Source organism: Rhea pennata, chromosome 18, assembly GCF_028389875.1.
Source record: "Rhea pennata isolate bPtePen1 chromosome 18, bPtePen1.pri, whole genome shotgun sequence".
NCBI lineage: Eukaryota > Metazoa > Chordata > Aves > Rheiformes > Rheidae > Rhea > Rhea pennata.
In genome coordinates, this window is record NC_084680.1 from 8,394,933 (window position 1) to 8,409,527 (window position 14,595).

The 14,595-nt window shown below is 39.3% G+C and overlaps 1 protein-coding gene across 1 annotated transcript; it reads left to right on the top strand.

Annotated features, from left to right (window-relative positions):
- The first annotated feature begins 40 nt into the window (after positions 1-40).
- GLE1 (GLE1 RNA export mediator) lies at positions 41-13,832 on the top strand. Its single transcript, XM_062591081.1, has 16 exons — positions 41-157; positions 438-662; positions 1,716-1,841; positions 1,962-2,110; positions 2,454-2,514; positions 3,243-3,497; positions 4,268-4,496; positions 5,094-5,209; positions 6,258-6,327; positions 6,683-6,825; positions 7,714-7,904; positions 8,398-8,527; positions 8,851-8,955; positions 10,141-10,223; positions 10,419-10,482; positions 11,461-13,832. The coding sequence occupies exons 1-16, from the start codon at positions 62-64 to the stop codon at positions 11,527-11,529; spliced, it is 2,112 nt and encodes a 703-aa protein (XP_062447065.1). The 5' UTR covers positions 41-61; the 3' UTR covers positions 11,530-13,832.
- Positions 13,833-14,595: the final 763 nt, after the last annotated feature.

Sequence of the window (14,595 nt, forward strand, 5' to 3'; positions counted from 1 at the left end):
AAGGGCGGGGCGAGGCGGTGCCGCTGCTCGGCGCGGCCGTTGCTGAGGGAGGCGGGCAGCCATGCAGCCGCGGCGGCTCCGCTGGGAGACCCTGGCGGCCCTGCGCACCTCCAGCAAGGGCCAGCTGATCTACTGCCGCCGCTGGCTGCACGACGAGGTGAGGGCTCGGCTCGGCTCGGCTCGGCGGCCGCGGTTGCCGGCTCTTGCGCTGGGCTGGGTCGGGGTGTCGCAGCGGGGTCCTGCCGCCCCGTGAGGGTGCGGGCGCAGCGTGGATAAAGGCTGCAGAAGGAAAAGGCGAACGCGGTGCTGGAGCTGGGATCCTAACGCGCCTGCTGAGCTGCGCAAACGTTCCCCGTCTCGGCTCCTTTATTAAGCTGTTAACGAGACGCTGCTTTCCTGGCGCTTTGCGTGTTTACGGAGAAGGCTGTCTCCCGCAGGATATCTTGGAAGGATGCATGGCTCCTCTCATGCTGTCCTCTTACTCCGGCTGGGTCCTGGACAGGGTGGTTGGGCAGTCAGCCCGAGAAGCGGCACCCTCCAGAAGTTCAACGCCCGAGGAATCCACTCCTCACTCAGACCAGTCCTCTCTCGAGAAGGCCGTTTCTTCTGCCAGCCAGCAGGGCTTTTCACCGCTTCCATCTGCGGTGCCAAGTGGAGTAAAGGTAGCTGTCTAACTAGCCCATGTGTGAGCAGCTATAAGAAGAATTATGCCAGTTTGTTGCCATGACGTGTTTGATAAAGATTGTTTGGTGATCTCTTAATTTGTTTGTGGGGAAAACGTGCTCAACTTTGACCTTTTTTAGCTTAACAAGGAGAAAATAAAATTGAAAATACTAAGATTCTGATATAGTAATGTTTCACTGTAGGTGAAAAGCAAGCTTTTTTTTTTTTTTTTTTGTGGTAACTAAGAAAAACTTAGTTGGAACAGTATAGCTATATAGATTATTAACATGAGCTTTATCCATATGGAAGAATAAGGCCACACAGTAGGATCAGACCTGTTGAGACGTACGTGAGTACACCTTGGTTTCTCTTTTGCCTGTTCTCTGGAGTCTTTTTCCAGACTCCAAGAGAGCAGGTCCAGAGACCAAGTCAGTCTCTAGTGTGTTAGAGTTTTCTTTTATAAGGCAAAACAGAAGGAAACTGGGCAGTGAGTAGTTCAGTTGTAAACATGAGATTGATGAAGCACATGAAAAGGAAGCAAATGTATATTGCTGTGTATTAAATGATGATTTAATTATATGACAGTGGTATTAAGCTTAAACAACAAAGTTTTGCATCCTTTTGGCCCCATTTAGAGTTATGAAGTATCTTTTGAGGAAAACATCTTAGTGAGGCAACAAGACATGATCAAAGTTAAGACAGAGAGGCTGAAGACTTTTCCTAAACAATAAATTTGAAGCAGAAACCTCTCTTGGCTTCCTTCAGCATAACACTCTCGCTGATGTTAGAGGGAAGCTGAGAAGTCCGGCCTCTCTGGGTTACAGTTGCCTTTGTGACTGCCCCATAGGCTGTTGGTGTCTCTTGAGAATGCTCAAAATTTGGAGATTATACTAATGGGGTGTGTAACTGCCCTGAAGAGTTGTATGGTGTTTGACTCTGTCTGTTTCTCTGCAAATAACATGCAGTTTAAGAGACTTGACTTACCTGGTTTCCTTCATAAGTTTCTGATGTTATAATCAATCACCAATTTTGCTCATACACTGACTGTGCAGGGAAATGAAGATCTCCATCTCTTGGAAATGGATCAGGAAGTCTTCCCAAACATTCTGCCCTCCAAAGTTACGGAAGTTGAAGGCTATATTCGGATGTATGAAGAGATGCACAGGTTGAAAGGAAAGGTAAAAAGAAGGGTGCACATGAATTATAGGAGAGCTATATAAAGAAATGTAACAATACGCTGGTAGATATAGTAGGACAGTTATTTAGTCTGTTATTTCTGGTATTTTTGCAATCTGCAGGAGGGGCTAAGGCAGCGTCAGGAGCAGCAAGAGCAGATGGTGAGGGCAGTGTATGACCTGGCAAGTGAACAACTGAAGCGCTTTGATGAACTGAAGGAGCTAAAGCAGCATCAGGAATTCCAGGATCTGCGAGAAGTAATGGAGAAGAGGTGAGATTAGCTCTAATATGTAGTATCTTTAAAATGTTATAGCCCACTCTTGTTTTCAGAGTTTAATCAAATGAGGGTTAATTCTGGGGCCTAACAATCTACCCTAGTCACCGATGCTCAAAAATGTCATCTGCTGCTTTTCTTACATTAACTATCCTGGTACTGTTGGCTTTTCAGAGTAGATCTCTAGCTGCTTCTGAGGTTTCAATGGTTAGAGGAAGACTGTATTTATCGGACAATTAACATTCCTCTAGCATTGCTTAAAAGTAGCTTGTATGTGTTTGTATTTTGTTTTCTTCATGTCCTGAATATAATAATCACCTTCTGACTTTATGTATTTTAGCTCTAAGGAAGCTCAGGGACAGCAAGAGAAGTTGAAAGAAGAACATCGACACAGAGCAAAGGTCTGAGACTTGTAAGAATTTTCATAAGAGAGAGCGACTGCTCGGTGGGAACTGGAAAGACTACTTCATTTATACATCTGCATAGCTAACATCCCTGGAATGAGAATTTATTTTCTGGTGCTTAGACGCCTGCTGTGGCACAGTAAAGGCACATATGTTGTAGGAGCACGAGAGTGGAGCCTTTATCTGGGGACTAACAATTCTGTTCCAAGTTTGCTGATGTTAGCACTTGAGCTAGGGCTTTTCTCTCAATATGTGACCAGTCAAGACATTGTCTGTAATGGATAAGGCTTTATTCTTCAGAGGTTAGTTTGCCTTTCCTACTTTGCTAGTGATAGACTCTTTTCCCTCTTATATAGAATAGAGCATTCTGATGTTCTTGTGCATATCCTTACAGCTTTGTCTGCTGCTTTCTTTGGGAGAACTTGAAAATAGTTTTGTGTTTTGTATTGTCCTGGCTTCTAGGATATCAAACAGTCTAAAATTTCCCCCGAATCTGTTTTTTTCTCCTGCTCTGTGGCTCCATATATGCTATAGGCAGCAAAATTTTTCAGCTGTACTACTGTAGGCTTTCTAGTACTTCTGTGCTGGGAATTCAAACCAGGACTGGTGAAAAGATTACTGTGTTTTTTTTTTTCCCTATATGCACTTGTCTTCATGGAAACAGGAAAGATCTGTAAAGCTGGAATTATTTAAATACTTTTTCTGTTGTGTCTTTCTCTCTCCAGATATTAAACCTAAAATTACGTGAGGCAGAGCAACAGAGGCAGCGTCAGGAGGAGCTGGAGCGTTTGCGTAAGGAGGAAGGCCAGGAGAGATTGCGTCGCCTTTATTCTATCCAGGAGGAGGTGCTGCAGCTTAACCAGCAGATTGATCCCAATTACAGACACAAGGACCTGCCAAAAATCGATCTTTCTGTGTATAGTAATCGTGGCAACCAGATCTGTGGGCTGGTGTCAGGACTCATCCGCACCACTAGTGAGGTGGGGGCTGATTTTAACTTTATTTGTCATTGCTTTTTAAAACTTCTGGAATTGTCTTCAAAGGTATCTTTTTAGGAGGCCATTAAATAAGAAGTTGTTACAGAAAAGTTTTTAGATATGCTTCCTTTAAAGCAGCTAATTTCAAAGGAGAATTCTCTTCTGTTGCACTATAGCTGTAACCTTGAAAATGACTTAGAAAATTACATGAAGATTTCTACAGGAGGAAGACTGAATACTGAAATGCTGTAAACTATTGATGCTGTAAAGTTCTGTTTGGAGACACCATGAAGTGGTTCATAATTTGTTAAAGAGAAATACCAAATATATTGTGACATTCCTGTACTTGCAAGCTTTCTCAAGTAACTAGGTTTTCTTATCAAATTTCTCTATGTAAAAGTGGAACACAGAGCTTAAAAAATGAGACCCTAAAATAAGGCTAATCTTCTGTTCCAGTGTGTCTCAGCCATCTTCCTGTGGAGGAAGCAGCCTGGACTTTGCATTGGGGTTCCATTTTATGTATTTGAAGGCGTGGTACTCATTTTTGTTATCCTAAATCTTGTGAGGACTAACCCTGGACTAAGACCCTATTATGATTATCCTTGTATACAAATAAATGAGAGAAACTTCTTTTCACCAAAGACAATAAAATGTATAGTTGGTTCCGGGACTACCTAAAGGCTAATGCTTTGAAAGCTCCTTCTTCTTACTCTTGGTCTATGTGTAGTAGAGCTAAAGATTGATGTTATATTGCCTTTTCTGTTTCTTGACAGAGAGGCTTCCCTACTCAAGCAGATGTGGCCAATACTGAACGAGCACTGCAGGAAATGCGAGGGTTGATATCTAGCATGCAGCAAGAAATTGCTGCTGCTGTGGAAGAAAAAAAGAGGAAGGATGAAGAGGAGGAGAAAGAGAAGCAGAAAGAGTTACTGAAAAAAGAGCAGATGACAGCTCAGACTCCTGCCCCAGCACAGCATTCAGGGGGAAAGCAGCAGAGGGAAGGTTGGTGAAGGCCTCCTTTTTCCTTTTTCTTCCTTTGCTTTCCTTTCCTTGTCACACGCTGTTTAGCTGTTAGGCTAACTACTACTGCATAACCTTACTGTTGTGATGATGTGCCTTCTGGTAGCCTTCACTTTCTTAGCACAATTAGCAAAATGGGTATGGGACTGCTGGCAGCAAACTTTGTCAGAGAAACTGATGCAGCATAAACTGACTGTATTAACTGGATCAAAAACTGCTCTTCCTAGACGTATGCAGTGTAATAGAAAACCAGAGAATAACACTGTGGCTTCTTACAAGGGCAGATGGATCCTGCGTAGTACTACAAACATACAGGGAAAGATCACTGAAATAATTTCCTTTTTGGTCATAGTTTAAGTTCAGAAATTCTACATATATAAGCTACTAGGCTGAAAAACAGGGACTCACCTATAGTATGCAGAGTTATTGTTAATTTATAACCATAACTTTCTAGACTGAATTCTGGAAAAAAAAAGTGCTTGTAGCTGTTGGCTCTTCGCAATTTTCCTAAGTTTTCTTTTAGATCTTCTAGTGTTGGGGGGATTTCTTAATCCTCTGCCATTTCTTTTCTAATATTAGGACTTCAAGTTAAAGCGGAAGAAAGTACTATGCAGTGGTACCAGCAGCTTCAAGATGCTGCTGACAAGTGCATTGCTTCCTTCAGTGCAATCAGCAACTGCAAAGACAACAACGAGGTATGAGCAAATGATAACCCTGTTGAAGAGTGGATTTATTCATCTCCAGCGGAAGTAGGACAGCTTTCAGTAAAAACAGAGACAAAAATTCTGACTTAGCAGCCTCTATTAATATAGTCTGCTTATCCAAACTGTCAGAGTAATAATCATGAAGAAATGTTTTAATTGTCTGTTGAAGAAAATCAGTTTCTTCAAGTGGGTCAGCAGGCTTTCCAAAAGGTGCTGTTGAGCAGAATTCTAACCTGTTTTGGGGGTTGTGCAGTTTGAAACTGTAGCAGACAAGTAATCTGGTTAGGCTGCTATAGAGTCTTAAAAAACAATGGTGTGTGCTAACTCCAGTGGAATACTTGTCAGAACTCTTCTGTTTTTTATTTTAATTTATAATCCATTTTTTTGTCAAGTAGGTTTATTGAGTCCTTTATATCTTAATATTACTAAAACCTTTAGACAGAAAAATTTTGATGGGTTCTGAACATTTGTATGTTACTGTTTCTTAATAATTTTTAGTTATGTTCATTCATCATGCATTCCACAGTAGAATAATCTATATTCATTGAAGGCTTGAACATTTATTCAGAATGCAAATGAAGCAAAATCTGTTAGATACTGTGCATTCCATCTTTCTCTGCCAGTACATCACATATGTTTGAAGATCCAGTAGATCTTCCTTAAGGCAAGGCTAAGCTAGCTGTCTCCTTTCATCCTGTTGGAGGCTTCTTTAGCTCTTAAAAATTGTATGTACAAGAACCGGGCATCATCTTGTCTTCGTGAGGGTTTTGTATTCGTTACATTGCAGATCTTCAAGGTACAAATGTTAAATTAAATCATAGCTATTCCAGAGATGAACGTCTTGACCTCGGTTCCGTGAGGAATAGACTGTGTAGTACTTTGAGTGGGTTTAATTTCTCTAAAGATGAGCAGGATTTAGGGCTGAATTCTTCCTTTCAGAATTTGGCACACAAGGCATGTATCATCCCTATGAAAATCTGCCTCTTGATCAGATGTCTTGTCTGTAAAGTTTTCAACAGTATCTTATGTTCTTCTGCAGGTGAAGAAGATTAAAATGGACTTGCAGAAAGCAGCTACGATCCCTGTGAGCCAGATCTCTAGTATAGCAGGTCAGGAAAACACCAAGAATGGAATCCATTTGAGATACAGTTTCCTGTAATGATTTTAGTAGGACCCAATGTAGCCAATATTTCTGCATTACATCTACACTAGGGAGCTAGTATACCTACAGTTCGGTCTTTTGCAGCATAATGTTTGCTTGTGTTTTAAAGGTCTGTTGCATCTCTTAGAGGCATCTTGCTTGATCATGATTCAGTGGTTTTAATCAGATGTGGCAGACAAGCTGTCTTGAGGTGTCTTGCCTTTCAGGATGTTGATCTAGTTTTTGTGAAGCTGATGTGGTCTGCCTAAGGCTTTTTAACTGTTTCCTAATCTTCTGTGTTTGCATTTTTGATGTATTCACAGGCTCTCAACTGAGAGAGATATTTGACAAGATCAATAACCTGCTCTCCGGAAAGTCTGTTCAGAGTGGAGGGCGAACTGTATCAGTGACTCAGCATCCACAGGGTCTGGATTTTGTTTATTACAAACTTGCAGAGAAATTTGTCGTGAGTAATTGCTTGCTTTATTGAGGTGATGAAGATAGCTACTACTTTTTTTTGTTTGGATATTGTTCTGTCTCTTACTACTAAGAACAAATTTACTAAGAGTTTAGCTTGCATGTGTTAAGTGTTAATGCTCATACTGATTAGAGGAAGTGCTTTTTGGAGAAAGAAATGAAAGAACTTTTTTCATCTTTCCCTTCTCCATTCCACCTCCCATGTTTCGTCCTTTTTTAGGAGGCAGAACTGTGCTAAATTCCACAGTTATATGTTACATATCCTTAAATAGTTAGGTACATTGTTAGTAGAACAGATTGATATTTGTACCTGTACACAATTGTATGTATGCTCAATTGTACATATGCTCAAAACCTTGCATATTGGCAAAACTAGGGAGAAGAAGACACTGCTGAGCTCCAGCAGGCAAGCTTCTGTCCCTGTTGTCTACCTAGCACTTTCCAAAAAAGAAAGTGCTATTTTTTGAAGTTGCTTTTGGAAGTTGGCAGTACTTTTTTCTATTACTTTTGCCAAATTTGGGCCATTTGAGACTTGCTTTTGTTCCTGCACTGACAAAATACATGCAAAAATTAGCCCATGGAGTAAAATTTGTAAACATTTTAAAACGGTTGTTTGGAGTGAGAACTTCTGTGCAGCCTCGTGCATTGTGCCCGTAGTTGCCAACTCCTTTTTTTCCTCCGGAGCAGAAATTTATTGGCATCCTTCTCTGTGGAAGCTGAGGACGTAGGCCTTATCAGCCTTTCTGTGGGTGGCTACATAGTCATGAAGCCTTTAGTAGAAGCTAAATACCAAATGAAGAAGAAGGAGAAAAAAAAATGTTGTCTGAGAAGTGGCTTGAAGGGATGGGGAGTGACTTTTCCGTCTCCTCTAACTCAGAATCAAGGAGAAGAAGAAGTAGCTTCTCACCATGAGGCAGCTTTCCCAATTGCTGTGGTGGCTTCAGGAATCTGGGAAATACACCCTCGAGTTGGAGACCTGTTTTTAGCTCATCTGCACAAAAAGTGTCCCTACTCTGTGCCATTTTATCCTGCATTCAAAGATGGGACTTCTTTGGAAGAGTATCAGAGGTAACTTTCTTACTAGAGTCCTTCAACATGAATGCTGCAAGGGCAAAGACTGTCTTCTCCTGAGTGAACTCCACTTTTCCCCATCTTTAATTACTTAGGCACAGTGACATGCTGCCATAGACTCTGGAGATTCACTCACAAGTGTGCAGCTCCCCTGACCCTGCACCCTTGGAGGATGCTGTGTCCTTCAGCTATGGAAGTGTTTTTAGGGGTAATGGATGCTCTTTTGTTTCTTCTTCATTGTCCTTCTCAAAAAAACAATTGATACCCATAGAAACAGCTTGATTCAAGTTGAAGTGTCCAGTACAGAATCTGAAGATTCTGATGTGGTACAAAATAGTGGAATGTATGATCCAGAGTGCAATGATCAGCCTTGCATGGTTCTGGAGAATTCTTATTCTCAGTACGGTTGACTTAATATAAGTTCAGAACTGCAGGGGCACAAGTGAAAATATTTTACTCTATTAATACTGGAACCTTTTTTAATACTTAGGATGCTTGGATATCAAGTTAAGGATTCTAAGATAGAACAGCAAGATAATTTCCTTAAACGGATGTCAGGAATGATTCGTCTTTATGCTGCTGTCATTCAACTCCGGTGGCCTTATGGAAACAGACAAGGGGTACGTATGTGTGCGGCTTCATTACTCTTACTTCTAAACGTATTGTGAGCATGATTTGCAGTTGAACTGTGGTGAACTTAAACCAGCTGGCAATATATTTGAAGGGAGAGGATCATAACCATAATCAACAAAGCAATGCAAAAGCAAAGCTATTTGTAATGTAGACCTTTACTTACTTCTTTTATATTTTCGTAACAATCATGTTTTATATATGGCTATTGTAAAATAACTTTATAAAGGAGAAAGTAAACCGGAAATTTTCTATTTTGATAACAGTATTCTGGAAGTTATAAAGTGAGTGACAGGTTTTTGTTGCTTTATAGACCCATCCTCACGGGCTGAACCATGGATGGCGGTGGCTTGCTCAGATGTTGAATATGGAGCCTCTGGCAGATGTGACAGCAACACTTCTCTTTGATTTTCTAGAGGTAAATGATGTTCTAGTACGAGTCTGCTTAGCAGCAGCAGAGCACTGAAAAGTGTACTTGAGCAAGCATATTTAAGGGTAGGGAGAAGGAAAGTCTTGCTTGTTTTCTGTGACAAGATGGTAAAGTAGATTGCTAGTGGTTAAAGGGATGCAAATTGGTGATATTTTGGTGTCTGATGAGGTTGCTGGGTTAGGTGAGATTCATTGTAATTTTTAACAGTGGTTTCTTTAACTTGTCCATATATCTTCACAAAAGAACATGAGTATTTTAGGGTTCTTCCAATAACAGCTTTGGAGCTGAATGATTTTTAAAAAATGAAATTTACCTAGAGCACATGCAGCTTCTGTTGTTATATTTGTTCTTGTGTAAGGCTACTGGTATTTTAGTTAAAATCCTACAAGTATAAGGTCTGCTAATCACTTGGTATCAGTTTGTACAATGCAATGCAGAACAGTAGGTCCTGAGGCCTTCCCACCTGAATTACTTGATTAAAACAGGATGATTTTTTTCGTGTTGGAAGCGACAGAGCGTTTATATATGTGTATATATAATATATATATATATTTATATATTATATATGTAAATTTATATCCTGGGGTATAGGACTATGTCAAATAAGAGCCAAAGTTGAGGGCTGAAGTCAGGGAAGAGAAACATTGTCAAATAGAAGCATCTTCTGTGCTTATCAAATGTCTTCTGAAGAATTTCAGAAGAAGAAATGAAAAAGTAAAGTAGAAAGTGAAATACACTATAAGGATTCAGCAAGTTGTGGTGAAGTTTGAGGTAGTTTAAATTGAAGTTGTAAATTTTCCTGTAAATTGACTGCATGGAGAAAGTTGATGAACTCTTACTGCAATAATCAAGATGGGGGAAATGACCACAGTATGTGCTAGCAAATGGTATTAAGGGAGGCTTTTATTTTTGAAGGGAGACTGGAGTAAGAGGAAAAATAATATAAATTGGTGTCAATGACTCTGTGTGGTCAATAAGAAAAGGTGATTATGTTAGTAATACTGTAAATTACAGGCTTTGCTTGCTTTATAGTAGGTATAGATGTATTTTAAAATGTTTTTCTCCAGACATTTTAAAGCCTAAGTGATTGATATCGAGCAGGTTCGTTGAAGTTGTCATGCTAGTCTGAGACCTAGTTCTGGAATCTGGTCTCTGTGCATTTCTGTACCGTAGGTGTGTGGCAACGCCCTCATGAAACAGTATCAGGTCCAATTCTGGAAAATGATGTTGCTCATCCGAGAAGACTATTTCCCAAGGTATGATATCTGTTGTTAGGAAAGTGAATAATCTTTCTTTCTCTTTCTTATTATGAGTGTTTGTTTTTAAATGACTCTTCTGCCTTCCGCTGCCTCTGCCGTTTTTTTCCCTCTTTTCCCCTCCCCTTCCCATGCCCTTTGTAAATTGAACTCAAGTTTCTAAGTACCTTCTGGAACATGCTGATCTTTTTGCAGGATTGAAGCAATTACCAGCTCTGGACAAATGGGCTCTTTAATGCGTTTCAAGCAGTTCTTGGAGGTAAAAGCAGTTTCCTCAGTTTTCCAAGCTTTTCTTTTCTCCTCCATTTTGGTGTACACATCATTTTGATGATGAGGCCAGTGCTGCTTGCAGCATACCTGATAGTCCAAATCTGTGACTGTCATGTAACCTTTTGGTTACATGACTTTTTGGTTATTGAGTTCACTTAATTTTGATGGTAGTTATGATAGCCAACATCTCCTTTCTTTCCTACCTCACGTGTAATTTTCTCAGTGAAAACTGCTTGCAGTGAGAGGAGACATAAAGGTGGAGGAGGATTCTGCTGAGTCATTTCTGTAGCAGCTCCTTTTCATCAGAAAATGATGCCTGCTTTTGTGCTATCTGTTGTTCTGGTTAGGTGTACAAGGAAGCAGGCATTTTGAACTGCTCTTTGTAGCCTCTATTTAGTACTGTATTCTATATGGATCTCTATTTAAATAAAGTTTACAAAGCCGTCAATTATCTAAATTGCTTTGTGAATGTTGACTTAGATCGTAATATTAAAATACGATAGCCTCAGTGTTTGTACTTTCATTTTAAAGTTAGTTTTAATACATCTTACTAGTAATATTTCAAATGTTTGCAGAAGAACTGCCAAAACTCATGATAAGAAATAGTTTACTATAAAATAATTGGAATTTAGGTTGTTCTGTGTTTCCCCTCATCATCTCGATGTTTCATGTTTCTATTTAAAACGTCTGTTGAATTGTTTGATAACACATTGATCAAACTCCTTGTTCAAATTATTTCAGTCAGTGACAATTTTCAGACAGATTTGATTAATACTTTGCATTTTGTTCCTCTCTGAAAAGTATTTAAGAACGAAAAAAAATTCCTATATACTTGCATTTCACCATTCCCACGTTGGTGGGCACAGAGATTTCTAGGATAATTTCTTCCTATTGTTTGAAATTGCTAATGCTAGTTCTAAGACACGTTTCTCTTCTGTTGTTTTTTTTCTGTCCCTGTCTTTGGCAGAAATGTCTACAGCAGAAGGAAATTCCATTACCAAAGGGCTCTCTGCATCCTTCCTTTTGGAGGTCATAAATCAGGTCGTGTTTCATCCTCCTTGGATGTCAGCACTTTCAGACCTGGCTTCCTGTTTACATGTAGCGGCAAAATAAAATTATGTGTATTTAGAGGGAAGATGAACATATATTTAATCAATCTGTTAATGTTTATTTCATCAAGTTTTAATGTTGGGCAGAACACCAGTAACTCTGTAATTGATTGAAAATAATTGGAAGTTATCCGTTGCTTTGGATTTTTGTAAGTTTTTGTATGGTAAATTATGGAAAATAGAAGATTTTTCCTCCATCTGTTTAAATATGCAGAAGATGCTTTAAATATTATATTATGATCACCTTCTCTGAGCCTTAGAGTTTAAAGACACCTGGACTGAAATCTTGCTCAGTGCTATTCTGTACACGGAAGTGGAAATACCTCAAGGCCTTATGAAGTCTTAAGATAGTAATCAATCTCAGAAACTTAGTAGTAAAACTTTTTATTTTATATTTAATATACCTAGTTTTTATAATTCAGTTTTAATTTTGTTGCTATCTTGTGCAGAAGTATATGTATACATCTTAAAGCTACAGAGATTGGTAAAGATATTTGGCCTAACAGTGTTGACTTTCACCTCCGTTGAATGTAACTTTGCTCCAAGAGGCAATATACTTAAATTAAGAGAGCTATTTTTAAGAGCTTTGCATGTATAATAACTTCATGGGGGAAGAACAGAGTTCCTGGAATTACAGAAATTCTGTGTTCATTATCCATCACATGGATGGAAGCTTACTATCCATTTTATTAAATTAAAAAAAAAAAAGGCAGGGAAATGGTGTTCGTTTTGTCATTTGCTACATTGCTGATGTTCTGCCTTTGTTTGAGGTGGAAACTGTATGCTTGGGTTGCCCAAGGTGAAGTACTTAATAGTTTTTATAAAAGGTTTTCTTATGTAAATGGGATTTCTTCCTTATCGATGTTACGGCATTTTATGTATCAAGTACTGTAATACTTTTATACTAATGGTGAATTATTCTGAGAATAGTTCATTCTAGAAATATGTTTAAATTAATACTAAGTTTGATTTTTTTTTTAACCTGAAGTTGATACAGTTTGTTTTTCTGTAGCTATTAAACATGGAGGTCAAGAAAATCTGTGGCTGTGGTGAATTCAGAAGATAGTGTTAGAGGGAACAAGGTGGAGGGATATCTGTGTTTAATTTGTAGATGTACTGCTCTTGAATTATTTTGATAGCCTCCAAGATGGGAAAATTTGCTTCCAAGTTCTAGAAGTCAATGCCTGCTTTTGCAAAACACTCTTGCAAGCCAGAATTATCTTTGTTTTTTAACTAGATCAATTTTATTAGGTTTAGAGATTTTACAATTTGAAAGTGCAGAAATTGTGTGCCATATACGAATCTGATTTCATGTTTTATATAGACTTTGAAGTCTCTGAGAAAAGATTGACATATGCATTTAATTCAGATCTTCAAAACCTTGAAGCATAGGAAGTTGCTCAAATTTTAAAATTGGTAAATAAATCTGATTCATAGTAATGTAGCTATTTGTAAACTGACTCTGGAATTCATTAGACAAGCATTATTGCTGATTTCTCTAGGATGCTGGAAACCTTCAGTTATTACTTTTGCCAGATAATACTTCAATAGCTCCATTAATATCTTTGCAAATTTTCAACTTTTTGTATACTGAGCTGAGATGTCTTAATTCCATTTTACATGTCTACAATTTTGTTGGAGACTTACTGAACCAAGGTAGTTGGTGCTGTCTGTTATAAACAATTTTCTGCCTGTTTCAAAACACAAGGAGTGAGATTTGATCATATATAAGACACAACAGCTTTCTTCTTTCAGGCTTATAGCTTTCATTTATATTTTGAGGGGAATGGAAGTATGTATCTTTATAAGTAGCATAAGCATAGTATCCTCTGCCTCTGTAAAGGACACTGATAATATTATTTCATAAACTTTAATATGCATTTTTAACTGAATAATAAATGTGGTTGCAAAAAGATCATAATAAAAATATTTTTAGATGTCGCTTAAGGTCATATCTAGTGCTTGAACTGACGGTTGACTCATACCTGCTTTTGTTGTTCAGCTGTTTTGAATGTTAGCTGTTTGGCATTAGGAAGATGCAGTGGATGGGTCTTATGCATGTATTAAAATAATCTATTTTCGTAGGCCTATTCATTTCAAATACCACCAGCGAGAGCCTCTCAGATGTGGATAAAACTGTGTTGAGGATGAGAGGCAATAAAATTGCTACGGCTCATACTCCTTGGAGACAATAGTCCCAGGCAGCCCTGCACCTTCTGATGCAATGACAGTGGAGGAGTTTCTTCTATTTAAGTACTTGAATAAAAGAAGTGCTTTTAACTCAAAAATCACTAAAACCCACTCACTGTGTTGGTCCTATAAAGATAGTATTTTAGCTGTCTTGCCTGGCCTTTAAAAACATTTTTAAAGGGAGATTAGAGTAAACCTACTTTGGGGTGACTATTTTAAACATCTCCTGTCTGCTAAAGGCTTATTTTCTTTTGAACTTATGCAGTGGCTGTTTAAAAATAGATTTCTTTTGCCCGGTACGAGCATTTGCACCCTTTTGATGTTCTGTCCTTGTCAGGCTTGTCATCTTGACATTGCATGCAGGCTTTAAAAGAAAGCCGTCATGCCATGTATACACATGCATTTTTTTATATAATGTAAAACTGATGAGGCTGCTGCTTTATGTCCAAAGCCTGAGTCTGGCTCAATCCTTTAAATTTTAAAATCTGTAACTAGGTCTCTGCTTTTTTGCACCTCCAGCAGCTGGGGGGGGGGGGGGGGAGCGAAGAACCAAAATCGTTTCCATGCTGCAGCACCATTTAAAATAATTTTCCCAGTGCTGCCTTGAATCGTTGAAAGCGCCGAGGGGGCACCCCGGGGGCTCCCCCCTCCGCTCCGTACCCCGTGCACCAGCCTCGGTGCAGCGGGTCCCCCCGCCCCCGGCCCGCTCCCCGCCGGCTTCACCTTGCATCACCCCGATCCGCCCCTCGGCTCTTTCCGGAATCGCTCGGCTCCGTCCGGAACTCTTCGGCCTGCGCCGGCCG

Excerpts from the sequence above, each read along its gene's own strand:
- GLE1 (XM_062591081.1), top strand. The coding sequence starts at position 62 with ATGCAGCCGCGGCGGCTCCGCTGGGAGACCCTGGCGGCCCTGCGCACC. Across the intron at positions 2,515-3,242 it reads AACATCGACACAGAGCAAAG|ATATTAAACCTAAAATTACG; the intron begins GTCTGAGACTTG and ends TTCTCTCTCCAG. Across the intron at positions 5,210-6,257 it reads ACTGCAAAGACAACAACGAG|GTGAAGAAGATTAAAATGGA; the intron begins GTATGAGCAAAT and ends GTTCTTCTGCAG.